The sequence below is a fragment of the Rhinoraja longicauda genome, chromosome 2 (genome assembly GCF_053455715.1).
Source record: "Rhinoraja longicauda isolate Sanriku21f chromosome 2, sRhiLon1.1, whole genome shotgun sequence".
In the NCBI taxonomy this organism is placed as follows: domain Eukaryota; kingdom Metazoa; phylum Chordata; class Chondrichthyes; order Rajiformes; family Arhynchobatidae; genus Rhinoraja; species Rhinoraja longicauda.
In genome coordinates, this window is record NC_135954.1 from 114,885,395 (window position 1) to 114,899,511 (window position 14,117).

At 57.2% G+C, this 14,117-nt stretch overlaps 1 protein-coding gene across 1 annotated transcript in view; it reads left to right on the top strand.

Moving 5' to 3' along the window:
• Positions 1-14,117, top strand: part of LOC144607414 (plectin-like) — a 69,762-nt gene that overhangs the window by 24,211 nt on the left and 31,434 nt on the right. The window contains exons 15-20 of the mRNA XM_078424267.1: positions 1,171-1,349; positions 2,370-2,508; positions 3,856-4,212; positions 5,832-5,915; positions 7,438-7,542; positions 8,175-8,273. Coding sequence (XP_078280393.1) covers positions 1,171-1,349; positions 2,370-2,508; positions 3,856-4,212; positions 5,832-5,915; positions 7,438-7,542; positions 8,175-8,273 — 963 coding nt within the window. The remainder of the gene's footprint in view (positions 1-1,170; positions 1,350-2,369; positions 2,509-3,855; positions 4,213-5,831; positions 5,916-7,437; positions 7,543-8,174; positions 8,274-14,117) is intronic.

A 14,117-nucleotide genomic window follows, 5' to 3' on the forward strand; every position in this document is an offset into this window, starting at 1 on the left:
GGGCAGGGTTGCGGGCATGGGAGGGAGAGAGCAGGGGAGGGGGGAGAGGGTAGGGAAGGGGGCATGGGGGGAAGGGGCAGGGGAGGGGACGTTGGGGGAGGGCAGCGGGGGAGCAGCTGGGGGACCAACAGGTGGGGAAGGTGCATTGGGGGGGGGGGAGGGGCAGGGGAGGGGACATTGGGTGGGGGAGGGGGCAGGGGAGCGGGCATGGAGGGGAGTGGACATTGGGGGGTAGCAGGCATTGGGGGGAGGGGGCATTGGGGGGAGGGGGCATGGGGAGCGGGCATTGGGGGGAGGGGGCATGGGGGGGAAGGGGAGAGCAGCGGAGCACCCACTGGAGGACCAGGCAGCGGCTGAAGCTGGGGACAGGGCAGGGGGGTGGTGTGCAGGGGGAGGCAGAGGGGGGCACGAAGGGACATGTGGAGTCCCATGTGTGATGTAACAGTGATCCTCTAGCACTGATCACCACCTATGGCAATCCCTCAGTACCCACTCCCCCAGTACCCCACTCCCCCAGTACCCCACTCCCCCAGTACCCCACTCCCCAGTACCCCACTCCCCCAGTACCCCACTCCCCCAGTACCCCACTCCCCCAGTACCCCACTCCCCCAGTACCCCACTCCCCCAGTACCCCACTCCCCCAGTACCCCACTCCCCCAGTACCCCACTCCCCCAGTACCCCACTCCCCTAGATACCCCACTCCCCCAAGTACCCCACTCCCCCAGTACCCCACTCCCCCAGTACCCCACTCCCCCAGTACCCCACTCCCCCAGTACCCCACTCCCCAGTACCCCACTCCCCCAGTACCCACTCCCCAGTACCCCACTCCCCCAGTACCCCACTCCCCCAGTACCCCACTCCCCCAGTACCCCACTCCCCCAGTACCCCACTCCCCCAGTACCCCACTCCCCAGTACCCCACTCCCCCAGTACCCCACTCCCCCAGTACCCCACTCCCCCAGTACCCCACTCCCCCAGTACCCCAGTACCCCACTCCCCCAGTACCCCACTCCCCCAGTACTGTCCTTCCCACGGCCCTGCCACATCACTGTGCCAGGCTGGGGACTGTCCCAAGTAGTTTCTGACTCAATACTGTTTACAATCCACAGCCCCCCAGCGTCTCTGTCTGCATGCTTCATGTCCTTCTGTTTATCTCTCTCTGCCCTGTAGAAAATTCACGCGGAACTGGAGGGGATTAAAACAAATCTCAACTCTGTGACTGAGAAGACCAGGAAGGTGCTGTCTGCCCCAGAACAGCTCAGCAGTGCCCCGGTGCTCCGATCTGAACTTGACCTCACTCTGCAGAAGATGCAACGAGTCCACAGCCTGTCCACCGTCTACCTCGAGAAGTAAGTCTGAGTGAGAAACGGTGGTTCTGGCTGTGGCGAAATTGCCAGCCAGGTTCATCAGACAGATGCTGATGGGGTGAAGGGAGACTGGGGGCTTAAGAAGGATAGAAACATAGAAAATAGGTGCAGGAAGAGGCCATTTGGCCCTTCGAGCCAGCACCGCCATTCATTGTGTTCATGGCTGATCATCCACAATCAGTAACCCGTGTCTGCCTTCTCCCCATATCCCTTGATTCCACTAGCCCCTAGAGCTCAATCTAACTCTCTTTTAAATTCATCCAGTGAATTGGCCTCCACTGCCTGCTATGGCTGGGAATTCCACAAATTCACAACTCTCTGGGTGAAAAAGTTTTTTCTCACCTCAGTTTTAAATGGCCTCCCCTTTATTCTTAGACTGTGGCCCCTAGTTCTGGACTCCCCCAACTTTGGGAACATTTTTCCTGCATCTAGCTTGTTCAGTCCTTTTTATAATTTCATACATTTCTATAAGATCCCCTCTCATCCTTCTAAACTCCAGTGAGTACAAGCCCAGTTTTTCCAATCTTTCCTCATATGACAGTCTCGCCATCCCAGGGATTAACCTCGTGAACCTAACATGTTGCATGATGGTTCAAGCTGCTCCAGTTCCTGCTGCCAACCACTCTGACAATGTCGTTGCTTTCCCATTCACTACTGCCTTGTAAAATATGGCATCAAGCCTCATGCATAGTCCTGACTGTGCACACATATCCTCGTGTAACATCACCGTCAAACTTCACGTGTCCATGTGCACTGTCACCATCAAATAGGTGCAGGAGTAGGCCATTAAGCCCTTCGAGCCATCTCGCCCTATATGCCCAATCGACCCATTCTTTCATCATATGTCAGTCCCACCATCCCGGGAATTAACCTGGTGAACGTATGCTGCACTTCCTCAATAGCAATAATGTCCTTCCTCAAAGGCAAACACCCTGCATCAGTGCGCGGTGCGGTCCGGCTGAAAGTGTTCGTGTGTCACTGAGGATCTTTCCCCTTCTGCAGGCTGAAGACCATCGAGGTGGTGATTCGCAGTACGCAAGAGGCCGAGGACCTGGTGAAGAAGTATGAGAAGCAGCTGAAAGATGTGAACGTTGTTCCTGCTGACAGCAAGTCTCTGGAGTCTTACAAACAACAGCTCAAGGTGGGTGGGTGTGGTCGGTCACTGAATGCAGAATGTGCAGAACATCCTGTCAGAAGCAACAAGATGACTCACTGCATCCCTCTCCCCTCAACATTTGACCCAGTAATCTTCACTTGGTTTTAGATACCTGCTGATGCATCTGTTCCTCCATCTCCTGTTCATAGTGACTTGTAATCAGCCCCAACCTGGTTGTTCCTGGACTGTACCTGTTTATAAGAGGACTGGACAAGCTAGATGCAGGAAAAATGTTCCCAATGTTGGGGGAGTCCAGAACCAGGGGCCAAAGTCTAAGAATAGAGGGGAGGCCATTTAAAACTGAGGTGAGAAGAAACGTTTTCACCCAGAGAGTTGTGAATTTCTGGAATTCCCTGCCACAGAAGGCAGTGGAGGCCAATTCACTGGATGAATTTAAAAGAGAGTTAGATAGAGCTCTAGGGGCTACTGATTGTGGATGATCAGCCATGATCACAATGAATGGTGGTGCTGGCTCGAAGGGCCAAATGGCCTCCTCCTGATGATGGAATGGTCACTCAGATGCTGCAGGAAGTCCCAGGGTTTACTGACAGGTCTTGAGTGGACAACGAACCAAACACATTAGCAAAGTGGTGCTTTTGGCTCTTCCAAGTGACTTTGATAAAGTTTGATATAATGATATAAATTTTGATATGTGAGTGAGATAGTGGGTTCCACAGTAGTCTAATCTGAAACAGTTTGGCGGATAGGAAGCGGTAAGAATGACTGAGTCCGGAGAGCACGCCTGGCAGTGGCAGGTACTCCCTTGTACCCTCTCTCCAAGTACCTGTCCCCTATGTACCCCCTCCCCAACCCACCCCTTCCCCAACCCACCCCCTCCCCAACCGACCCCACCCTCCCCAACCCACCCCCTCCCCAACCCACCCCCTCCCCAACCCACCCCCTCCCCAACCCACCCCCTCTCCAACGTACCCCCTCCCCAACCCACACCCTCCCCAACCCACCCCCTCCCCAACCCCAACCCACCCCCTCCCCAACGTACCCCCTCCCCAACCCACACCCTCCCCAACCCACCCCCTCCCCAACGTACCCCACGATGACCACTGCCCACAGCTGCCCACTGCCCATACCTGACCACAGCAGCCCACTGACCACAGCTGCCCACTGCCCACAGCTGACCACTGGCCACAGCTGACCACTGCCCACAGCTGACCAGTGACCACAGCTGCCCACTGACCACAGCTGCCCACTGACCACAGCTGCCCACTGACCACAGCTGACCACTGCCCACTGCTGACCACAGCCCACAGCTGACCACAGCCCACAGCTGCCCACTGCCCATGGCTGACGGCTGGTGTTGCTGCCTTTGTGCAGGGCATGCGTGCGGAGGTGCAGGGGCACCGGCCTCTCTTCGACAGCCTGGAAGCGGAGCTGGCCAACGCGCGCGCGGTGAGCGAGCAGATGTTGCAGAACCACAGCGAGAGAGACGTGGACCTGGACCGGTACCGCGAGTCCGTACAGCAGCTCCGTGACCACTGGCAGGGTGTGCTTGGCCAAATCGACAGCCGTGCCCGCGAGCTGGAGCAGCTCGGACGCCAGCTCCACTACTACCGCCAGGCCAACGACTGGCTGCTGCACTGGATCCAGGGCGCCAAGGAGCAGCAGGAAAAGCTGCAGTCAGTGCCCATCAGGGACAGCACTGCACTGAGGCAGCAGCTGCAGCAGGAGCAGGTGTGGACCAGGGGAGCATGGCGTGGGGGGGAGAGGGGGGCAAGCAGTGGGGGGGAGAGGGGGGCATGCAGTGGGGGGGAGAGGGGGGCATGCAGTGGGGGGAGAGGGGGAGCACGGCTTGGGGACGAGAGGGGAGCATGGAGTGGGGGCAGAGGGGAGCATGGAGTGGGGGGCAGAGGGGAGCATGGTGTGGGGGCAGAGGAGCATGGCGTGGGGGGAGGGAGGAGCATGGCGTGGGGGGAGAGGGGCATGGAGTGGGGGGAGAGGGGAGCATGGAGTGGGGGGAGAGGAGCACAGAGTGGGGGGAGAGGGGGGCACAGAGTGGGGGGAGAGGGGAGCACAGAGTGGGGGGAGAGGGGATGGATGGGAGGGGAGCACAGATTGGGGGGAGAGGGGAGCACAGAGTGGGGGGAGAGAGGGGCATGGAGTGGGAGGAGAGGGAAGCATGGCGTGGGGGGAGAGAGGATCATGAAGTGGGGGGAGAGAGGACGGGTGGGAGGGGAGCACGGTGTGGGGGACACTTGGGGGAGCACAGAGTGGGGGGAGAGGGGAGCACGGAGCGGGGGAAGAGGGGGGACATTGGGGGGGAGAGTGGGACACGGGGAGAGGGGAGTATGGCGTGGGGGGAGAGGGGAGCACCGAGGTGGGGGGACACTGGGGAGAGAGGGGGGACACTGGGGGAGAGAGGGGGGACTGGGGCTGGGGGACACTGGGGGGAAAGGAGCATGGAGAGGGGTCAGGGGGAGTGTGGAGAGGGGCTGCACGGAGAGGGGGGTGCACGTCATGGGGGGAGAGGGGGGACATTGGGGAGAGAGGGGGACACACTGCGGGAGATGTGACACTGGGGGGAGAGGGGGGACACGGGGTAGAGTGGGGACATTGGGGGGAGAGGGGGATGCTGGAGGGGAGACACTGGGGGGGAGCGGGGGGCATTGGGGGGAGAGGGGGGACACTTTGGGGGGAGGGAGGACACTGCAGGGGTGAGGGGGACATTGGGGAGAGAGGGGGGACGCACGGGGGGAGAGGGGGGACACTGGGGGAGAGGGGGAACACACTGGGAGATGGGACACTGGGGGGGTGAGGGGAGACACACTGGGGGGAGGGGGCACTGGGGGGGAGAGGGGGAACACACTGGGGGAGATGGGACTCTGGGGGGAGAGGGGAGACACACTGGGAGGGAGGGGGACACGGGGAGAGGGGGAACACATTGGGGGAGAGGGGATACTGGATGAGAGGGGGGACACTGGGGGGGACATTGGGGGGGAGAGGGGGACATTGGGGGAGGGGGACACACGGGGGAGAGAGGGGACACACTGGGGGGGAGAGGAGAGACACACTGGGGGGAGAGGGGGAACATTCGGGGGGGATACTGGGGGAGAGGGGACACTGGTGGGGAGAGGGAGGATACTGGGAATGAGGGAGCAGGTGTGGGCGGGAGAGAGAGTCAGGCAGCGACCACCCGGAGAAGTGTTGGGCGGGGGGAGGGTGGAGATTCAGGAGAGGGGGTGGGACCACTGGGGTAACACAGTCGGAACGCACCACAAAGCAAACCCCAGGGGGTGGAGCTGACTGGCCACCTATCGCACGTGTGCTCTAACCCCAGCGTTGTGCTTTTGCAGAAAATTCTGCAGGAGGTTGAGAAAAACAGAGATAAGGTGGACGAGTGCGAGAAATTTGCCAAGCAGTACATCAATGCCATCAAGGTAGACACACACACACACACGCACGCACGCACGCACGCACGCACGCACGCACGCACGCACGCAGACGTGTGCACCTGCACGCACACACATACCCACAAGCACGCGCACACACATGCATGCAGACGCACACACGCACAGTCATACGCACATGCAGACGCACACTCCTGCGCACTCACACACATACACGCACACGCACACAAACCGGCGTCGGGCACCCGCGCCCACACACGCAGACGCATACACACACGAGTGGACCCACACATATGCAGACGCATACACTCCCGCACACATACACCACGCAAACCGGCCTCAGGCACACACGCGCACACACATGGACGCAGGCTCACACACATACGAACGGACGTACATGCATGCAGACACGCACGCACGCACACTGCCGTACGCAGACGCGCACGCATGCCTGTTGGCACACACACAAACGCGTGCAGACGCATATGCACGCAGGTATGAATGCTGACGCACACACATGCACGCACACAGATGCACACACATGCACACACACGCATGCATGCTGACCCACACAAATGCACGCAGATGCACACGCGCCCAGACGCACACGCGCAGGCGCGCAGGCACGCAGACGCACACATGCACGCACGTTGACACTCATACACAGGCCTCACAAACCATACACATGCACACACCTCACACACACACACACCGGCTTCACATACACACACACACACACACACACGCCTTACACACACGCCTCACACACACACGTACACACACACAAACACACAAATACAGACACATACACACACAAACACACACACACACATACACCTACACACCTCACACACACACACCTCACACCTCACACACACACACACACACACACACACACACTGGCCTCACACACACACACAAATACACACACACACACACACTAATACAGACACACACAAATACACACACCTCGCATACACACACCCTCACACACAGACACGCACACACACCTCACACACACACACACACACACACACATGCCTCACACACGCCTCACACACAGACACGCACACACACACCCGCCTCACACATACATGCCTCACACACACGCCTCACACACACCTCACACACACACATGCCACACACGTCTCACACACACACGCCTCATACACACACATGCCTCACATAAACACGCTTCACACACACACCTCACACACACACCTCACACACACTCCACACACACCTCACACACACGCCTCACACACACGCTTCACACACACACACACACACATGCCTTACACACATACACATGCCTCACACACACGCTTCACACACACACACACATGCCTCACACACACGCCTCACACACACACATGCCTCGCACACACACATGGCTCACACACACACGCCTCATGCACACATGCCTCACACACACGCCTCACATGCACACACACACGCCTCACACACACCGACCACACATACACATCGGCCACACACACTGGCCACACAACACACTCACAGTGGATCCTCACCGCCTGTCTCTGTGTTTCAGGACTACGAGCTGCAGCTGGTGACATACAAAGTCCAGAGTGAACCCGTGGCGTCTCCTGTGAAGAAGCAGAAGCTGGTCTCAGCCTCGGACAACGTCATTCAGGAGGTGGGAATCCCGTCACCAACATCTCTCACCCCTGGAGAACCCCCCACCCATCCAGTGACATGTCCCCTACCCCTTCCTCATGGGTGTGCACAGCATTGACTGGTTGGGCCGAAGGGCCTGTGCCTATGCTGCACAAGGACTGTGACTTTACCCAGGATTCATCAACGTGTCGTGCTTCTGCCTTCCGAACACTTCAAGCAATGGGTTATGGACAAATAACAGACGTGGATGGAGGTCATTTATTCCCCATCTTCCCCCAACCCATCGACCAAATATCTTCCGTCATTATTGCTGAGCCCAACCACAGCACATGGCCAGTGAGAGCTCTATGCCACCACATTCTGCGTTCTCTACTCCAGCCTGTTCTGCACGCTCTATACCCATCCTGTTCTGTGTTCTCTACACCCAGTCTGTTCTGTGTTCTCCACACCCAGTCTGTTCTGTGTTCTCTACACCCGGTCTCTTCTGCGTTCTCTACACCCGGTCTGTTTTACGTTCTCTACACCCGGTCTGTTCTGTGTTCTCTACACCCAGCCTGTTCTGTGCTCTCTACACCCAGTCTGTTTTGCGTTCTCTACACCCAGCCTGTTCTGTGTTCTCTACACTCAGCTCGTTTTGTGCTCCCTTTGCAGGTTGTGGACCTGAGGACGCGCTACATCGAGCTGATGACACTCTCCAGCCAGTATCTCAAGTTCATCACCGTCACCCTGCATCGGCTGGAGAACGAGGAGGTGAGACTGCGCCAGCTGGGAGCAGTGTGTGTAGAGGGCAGGGGCAGTCTGTGTAGAGGGCAGGGACAGTCTATGTAGAGGGCAGGGGCAGTCTGTATAGAGGGCAGGGGCAGTCTGTAGAGGGCAGGGGCAGTCTGTGTAGAGGGCAGGGACAGTCTATGTAGAGGGCAGGGGCAGTCTGTATAGAGGGCAGGGACAGTATGTAGAGGGCAGGGGCAGTCTGTGTAGAGGGCAGGGACAGTCTATGTAGAGGGCAGGGGCAGTCTGTATAGAGGGCAGGGGCAGTGTGTATAGAGGGCAGAGGCAGTCTGTGTAGAGGGCAGGGGCAGTCTGTGTAGAGGGCAGGGGCAGTGTGTATAGAGGGCAGAGGCAGTCTGTGTAGAGGGCAGGGGCAGTCTGTGTAGAGGTGGGCAGGGACAGTCTATGTAGAGGGCAGGGACAGTCTGTGTAGAGGGCAGGGACAGTCTGTGTAGAGGGCAGGGGCAGTCTGTAGAGGTGGGCGTGGGCAGTCTGTAGAGGGCAGGGGCAGTCTGTGTAGAGGGCAGTGGCAGTCTGTGTAGAGGGCAGGGGCAGTCTGTGTAGAGGTGGGCAGGGGCAGTCTGTAGAGGTGGGCAGGGGCAGTCTGGGTAGAGAGCAGGGGCAGTCTGTAGAGGTGGGCATGGGCAGTCTAGAGGGCAGGGGCAGTCTAGAGGTGGGCAGTGGCAGTCTGTGTAGAGGGCAGGGGCAGTCTGTGGAGGTGGGCAGTGGACAAGGGGGGCTGATGTGGTCACAGGTCACAGCGAGGGGTTCGCGATCACTTGTGCGGGATGTGGATGGGATGCTTGGAGAGGTTGATCAGGGTGGGGTCAGTGTGTGGGTGTGTGTGTGTGGGTCAGTGTGTGTGTACATGGTTCATTGTGTGTGTGTGGATCAGTGCGTGTGTGTGTGGGTCAGTGCGTGTGTGTGGATCAGTGTGTGTGTGCGTGGGTCAGTGTGTGTGTGCGTGGATCAGTGTGTGTGTGCGTGGGTCAGTGTGTGTGTGTGAGGGTCAGTGTGTGGGTCAATGTGTAGTGGGTGGGTCAGTGTGTTTGTGGGTCAGTGAGTGTGTGTGAGGGTCAGTGTGTGGGTCAATGTGTAGTGGGTGGGTCAGTGTGTGTGTGGGTCAGTGAGTGTGTGGATCAGTGTGTGTGGGTCAGTGTGTGGGTGTGGATCAGTGTGTGTCAATGTATGTGTGTGGGTCTGTGTTTGTGGGTCAGCGAGTGTGAGTGTGAGTCAGTGTGTGTGTATGCATGGGTCAATGTGTGTGTGGGGGTCAGTGTGTGTGGGTCAGCATGTGCAGGTCAGTGTGTGTGTGGGTCAGCGTGTGTGGGTCAGCGTGTGTGGGTCAGCGTGTGTGGGGCAGTGTGTGTGGGTAGTGTGTGTGGGTCAGTGTGTATGTGTAGGTCAGTGGGTGTGGGTCAGTGGGTGTGGGTCAGTGTGTGTGGGTGTGTGAGGGTCAGTGTGTGTGGGTCAGGATGTGTGTAGGTCAGTGTGTGGGTGGGTCAGTGTGTGTGTGGGACAGTGTGTGTGTCATTGTGCATGTGTGGGTCAGTGTGGGTGTGGGTCAGTGTGTGTGTCAGTGTATGGGTCAGTGTATGGGTCAGTGTGTGTGGGTCAGGGTGTGTGTGTTTTCATTATACAGGGGTACAACGAGATTGTTAATGCGACTTCCATACAATGCAATAAATTAATTAGCTAATCAACAGAAATTTAGATAACCCAGAGAAATAAAATTAGAAACAGTTAAAACGGTATAAAGTGCAAATAGGTCTGTGCTGTGTCGATGTGCGACGTGACCATCCGACTCAGCAGGACCGGTTCAGAGCAGCTATGGCCCTGGGGATGAAGCTGTTCCTGAATGTGGAGGTGCGGGCGTAGAAGGCCTTATAGCGTCTGCCAGATGGTAGAAGTTCGATAGATTTCAATAGATTTGGGATCAGTTCCTGTGGATTGGAGGTTAGCTAATGTTATCCCACTTTTCAAGAAAGGAGCACGAGAGAAAACGGGGAATTATAGACCAGTTAGCCTGACATTGGTGGTGGGGAAGATGCTGGAGTCAATTATTAAAGAGGTAATAACGGCGCATTTGGATAGCGGTAAAAGGATTGGTCCAAGTCAGCATGGATTTATGAAGGAGAAATCCTGCTTGACTAATCTTCTGGAATTTTTTGAGGATGTGATAAGTAAAATGGATGAAGGAGAGCCAGTGGATGTAGTTTATCTAGACTTTCAGAAAGCCTTTGAGAAGGTACCACATGGGAGGTTGGCGTGCAAAATTAGAGCGCATGGTATTGGGGGTAGGGTATTGACATGGATAGAGATTTGGTTGGCAGACGGGAAGCAAAGAGTAGGAATAAACGAGTTATTTTCAGAATGGCAGGCAGTGGAGAGTGGAGTGCCGCAAGGCTCGGTGATGGGGCCGCAACTATTTACAATATATATATTAATGATTTGGATGATGGAATTAGAAGTAACACTAGCAAGTTTGCGGCTGACACAAAGCTGGGTGGCAGTGTGAACTGCGAAGAGGAAGTTAGGAGGTTGTAGGGTGACTTGGACAGGTTGAGTGAGTGGGCAGATGCATGGCAGATGCAGTATAATGTAGATAAATGTGTTATTCACTTTGGCGGCAAAAATAAGGAGGCAGATTATTATCTCAATGGTGTTAGATTTGGTAAAGGGGAAGTGCAACGACACCTAGGTGTCCTTGTACACCAGTCACTGAAAGTAAGCGTGCAAGTACAGCAGGCAGTGAAGAAAGCTAATGGCACGTTGGCCTTCGTAACGAGAGGATTTGAGTACAGGAGCAAAGAAGTCCTTCTGCAGTTGTATAGGGCCCTGATGAGACCACATCTGGGGTATTGTTTTAGTTTCCTAATTTGAGGAAGGACGTCCTTGCTATTGAGGCAGTGCAGCGTAGGTTCACGAGGTTAATCCCTGTGATGGAGGGACTGTCATATGAGGAAATATTGGAAAGACTGGGCTTGTATTCGCTGGAGTTTAGAAGGATAAGAGGGGATCTTATAGAGACGTATACAATTATAAAAGGACTGGACAAGCTAGATGCAGGAAAAATGTTCCCAATGTTGGGGGAGTCCAGAACCAGGGGCCATAGTCTAAGAATAAAGGGGAGGCCATTTAAAACTGAGGTGAGAAAAAACTTTTTCACCCAGAGAGTTATGAATTTGTGGAATTCCCAGCCATAGCAGGCAGTGGAGGCCAATTCACTGGATGAATTTAAAAGAAAGTTAGATAGAGCTCTAGGATCTAGTGGAATCAAGGGATATGGGGAGAAGGCAGGCACGGGTTACTGATTGTGGATGATCAGCCATGATCACAATAAATGGTGGTGCTGGCTCGAAGGGCCGAATGGCCTCCTCCTGCTGTATTTCTATGTTAGAGGTCAGGAGCAGTCTGTGTAGAGGTGGGCAGGGGCAGTCACTGTAGAGGTGGGAAGGGGCAGTCTGGGTAGAGGTGGGCAGGGGGTGTGGGGGTGTGAGCACATGGGCAAGGGTGGCTGATGTGGTCACAGGTCACAGCGAGGGGTTTGCGATCACTTGTGCAGGATCTGGATGGGATGCTTGGAGAGGTTCGTCAGGGTGGGGTCAGTGTATGTGTTTGTGGGTCAGTGTGTGTGTATGTGGGTCAGTGTGTGTGTGTGGGTCAGTGTGCGTGTGTGGTTCAGTGTTGGTGTGACTGATTAGTGGTCAGTGTGAGCAATGGTGTGAGTGAGCGGTGGTGAGTGTGAGTGGTGGTGTGTGGGCGGTGGTGTGAGTGCGAGCAGTGGTGAGAGAGCAGTGGTGGGAGTATGAGCATTGGTGTGAGTGTGAGCAGTGGTGAGTGTGAGCGGTGGTGAGTGTGGTTGGTTTGAGTGTGAGTGTTGGTGAGTTTGAGCGGTGGAGTAACTGAGCAGTGAGTGTGAGCCTTGGTGTGAGTTGTGAGCGGTGGTGTGTGAGCGTTGGTGTGTGTGAGCATTGGTGAGTGTGAGCGTTGGTGTGATGGAGCAGTGGTGAGTGAGCGTTGGTGTGAGTGAGCGTTGGCAAGTGTGAGCGGTGGTGTGAGTTTTGAGCATTGGTGAGTGAGCGTTGGTGTAACAGCAGTGGTGAGTGAGCATTGGTGTGAGTGTGAGCGTTGGTGTGAGTGAGCATTGGTGTGAATGTGAGCGGCGGTGCGGGTGTTGGTGTGACTGAGCGGTGGTGAGTGTGAGCGGTGGTGAGTGAGCGGTGGTGTGACTGAATGGTGGTGAGTGTGAGCGGTGGTGTGTGAACGGTAGTGTGAACGGTGGTATGAATGTGAGCAGTGGTGAGTGTGAGCGGTGGTGTGAGTGTGAGCTGTGGTGAGTGTGAGAGGTATTGAATGTGAGCGTTGTGTGTGTGTGTGAGCTGCGGTGAGTGGTAGTGAATGTGAGTGTTGGTGTGAGCACTGGTGAATGTGAGCAGGGGGTGAGGGTGATCATTGGTGAGTGTGAGCATTGGTGCGATGGAGCAGTGGTGACTGAGCATTGGTGAGTGTGAGCATTGGTGTAAGTGTGAGCGTTGGTGAGCGTGAGTGTGAGCGTTGGTGAGTGTTGGTGTGAGCTTGGTCAGTGTGGGCGTTGGTGAGAGTGAGAGCATTGGTGTGAACATTGATGAGTGTGAGTGGTGGTGAGTGTGAGTATTGGTGTGAGCGTTGGTGAGTGTGAGCGTTAGTGTGAGTGTGAGCTGGCTTTCCTTGCTGCTGGGCTGAGCTTGCTGACACTTCTCCCTGCTTTCTTGTGCAGTGCTTGCCACAGCGAATGTGTGTGTTGGTTGGCGGCCGTGGAGGTAATTGCGGTTTGTCATCCAGCCGTTGCTGTCTGTGCATGCTCACTGCTGTCCCTGCTGTGCCATCAGTCTCGGTGTCTGCGTCCAGCCTTGCCCGAGAGCGGCTCTGTATCTCCCATTCACTCCCTCACCTCTGGCACAGGCTGCTGGTCTTCAGGGTTCAGGGTGCCGTGGGCGAGAACCCTGTCCATGGGATTGGCGGTCCCTGGGACTGGGAGCTGGTCAGGGGATGGGTCAGAGTGACCCGCAGTCCCTGTGGAGGGGGTGGGTCTGGAGGAGATGGGTCGGTTGGGGGGGGGCGGGTGGGTTCCTGGGGAGTCCGGGGGGGGGGGGCGGGGGGGTTGGGTCGGTCGAGGGGGGTCTGTCGGGGGGGATGGGTTGGTTGGTGGGGATGGGTTGGTCGGATGTGTTGGTCGGGGGGGATGGGTTGGTTGGGAGGATGGGTTGGTCGGGGGGATGGGTTGGTCGGGGGGATGGGTTGGTCCGGGGGGATGGGTTGGTCGGGGGGGATGGGTTGGTCGGGGGGGATGGGTTGGTCGGGGGGATGGGTTGGTCGGGGGATGGGTTGGTCGGGGGCGATGGGTTGGTCGGGGGGGATGGGTTGGTCGGGGGGGATGGGTTGGTCGGAGAGGTCTGTTGGGGGGGATGGGTTGGTCGGGGGGATGGGTTGGTCGGGGGGATGGGTCGGTCGTGGGGATGGGTCGGTCGGGATGGGTCTGTCGGTCGGGGGCGATGGGTCGGTTGGGGGGGTTGGGTCGGTCGGTCGGTCGGTTAGGGGATGGGTCGGGGGGGCATGGGTTGGATGGGGGGGTATGGGTTGGATGGGGGGGGGTCTGTTGGGGGGGATGGGTTGGTCGGGGGGGATGGGTTGGATGGGGGGGTTTGTTGGATGGGGGGGTTTGTTGGATGGGGGGGGTCGGTCGCGGGGATGGGTCGGTCGCGGGGGATGGGTCGGTCGGTCGGGGGGGATGGGTCGGTCGGTCAGGGGGGATGGGTCGGTCGGTCGGGGGGGGTGGGTCGGTCG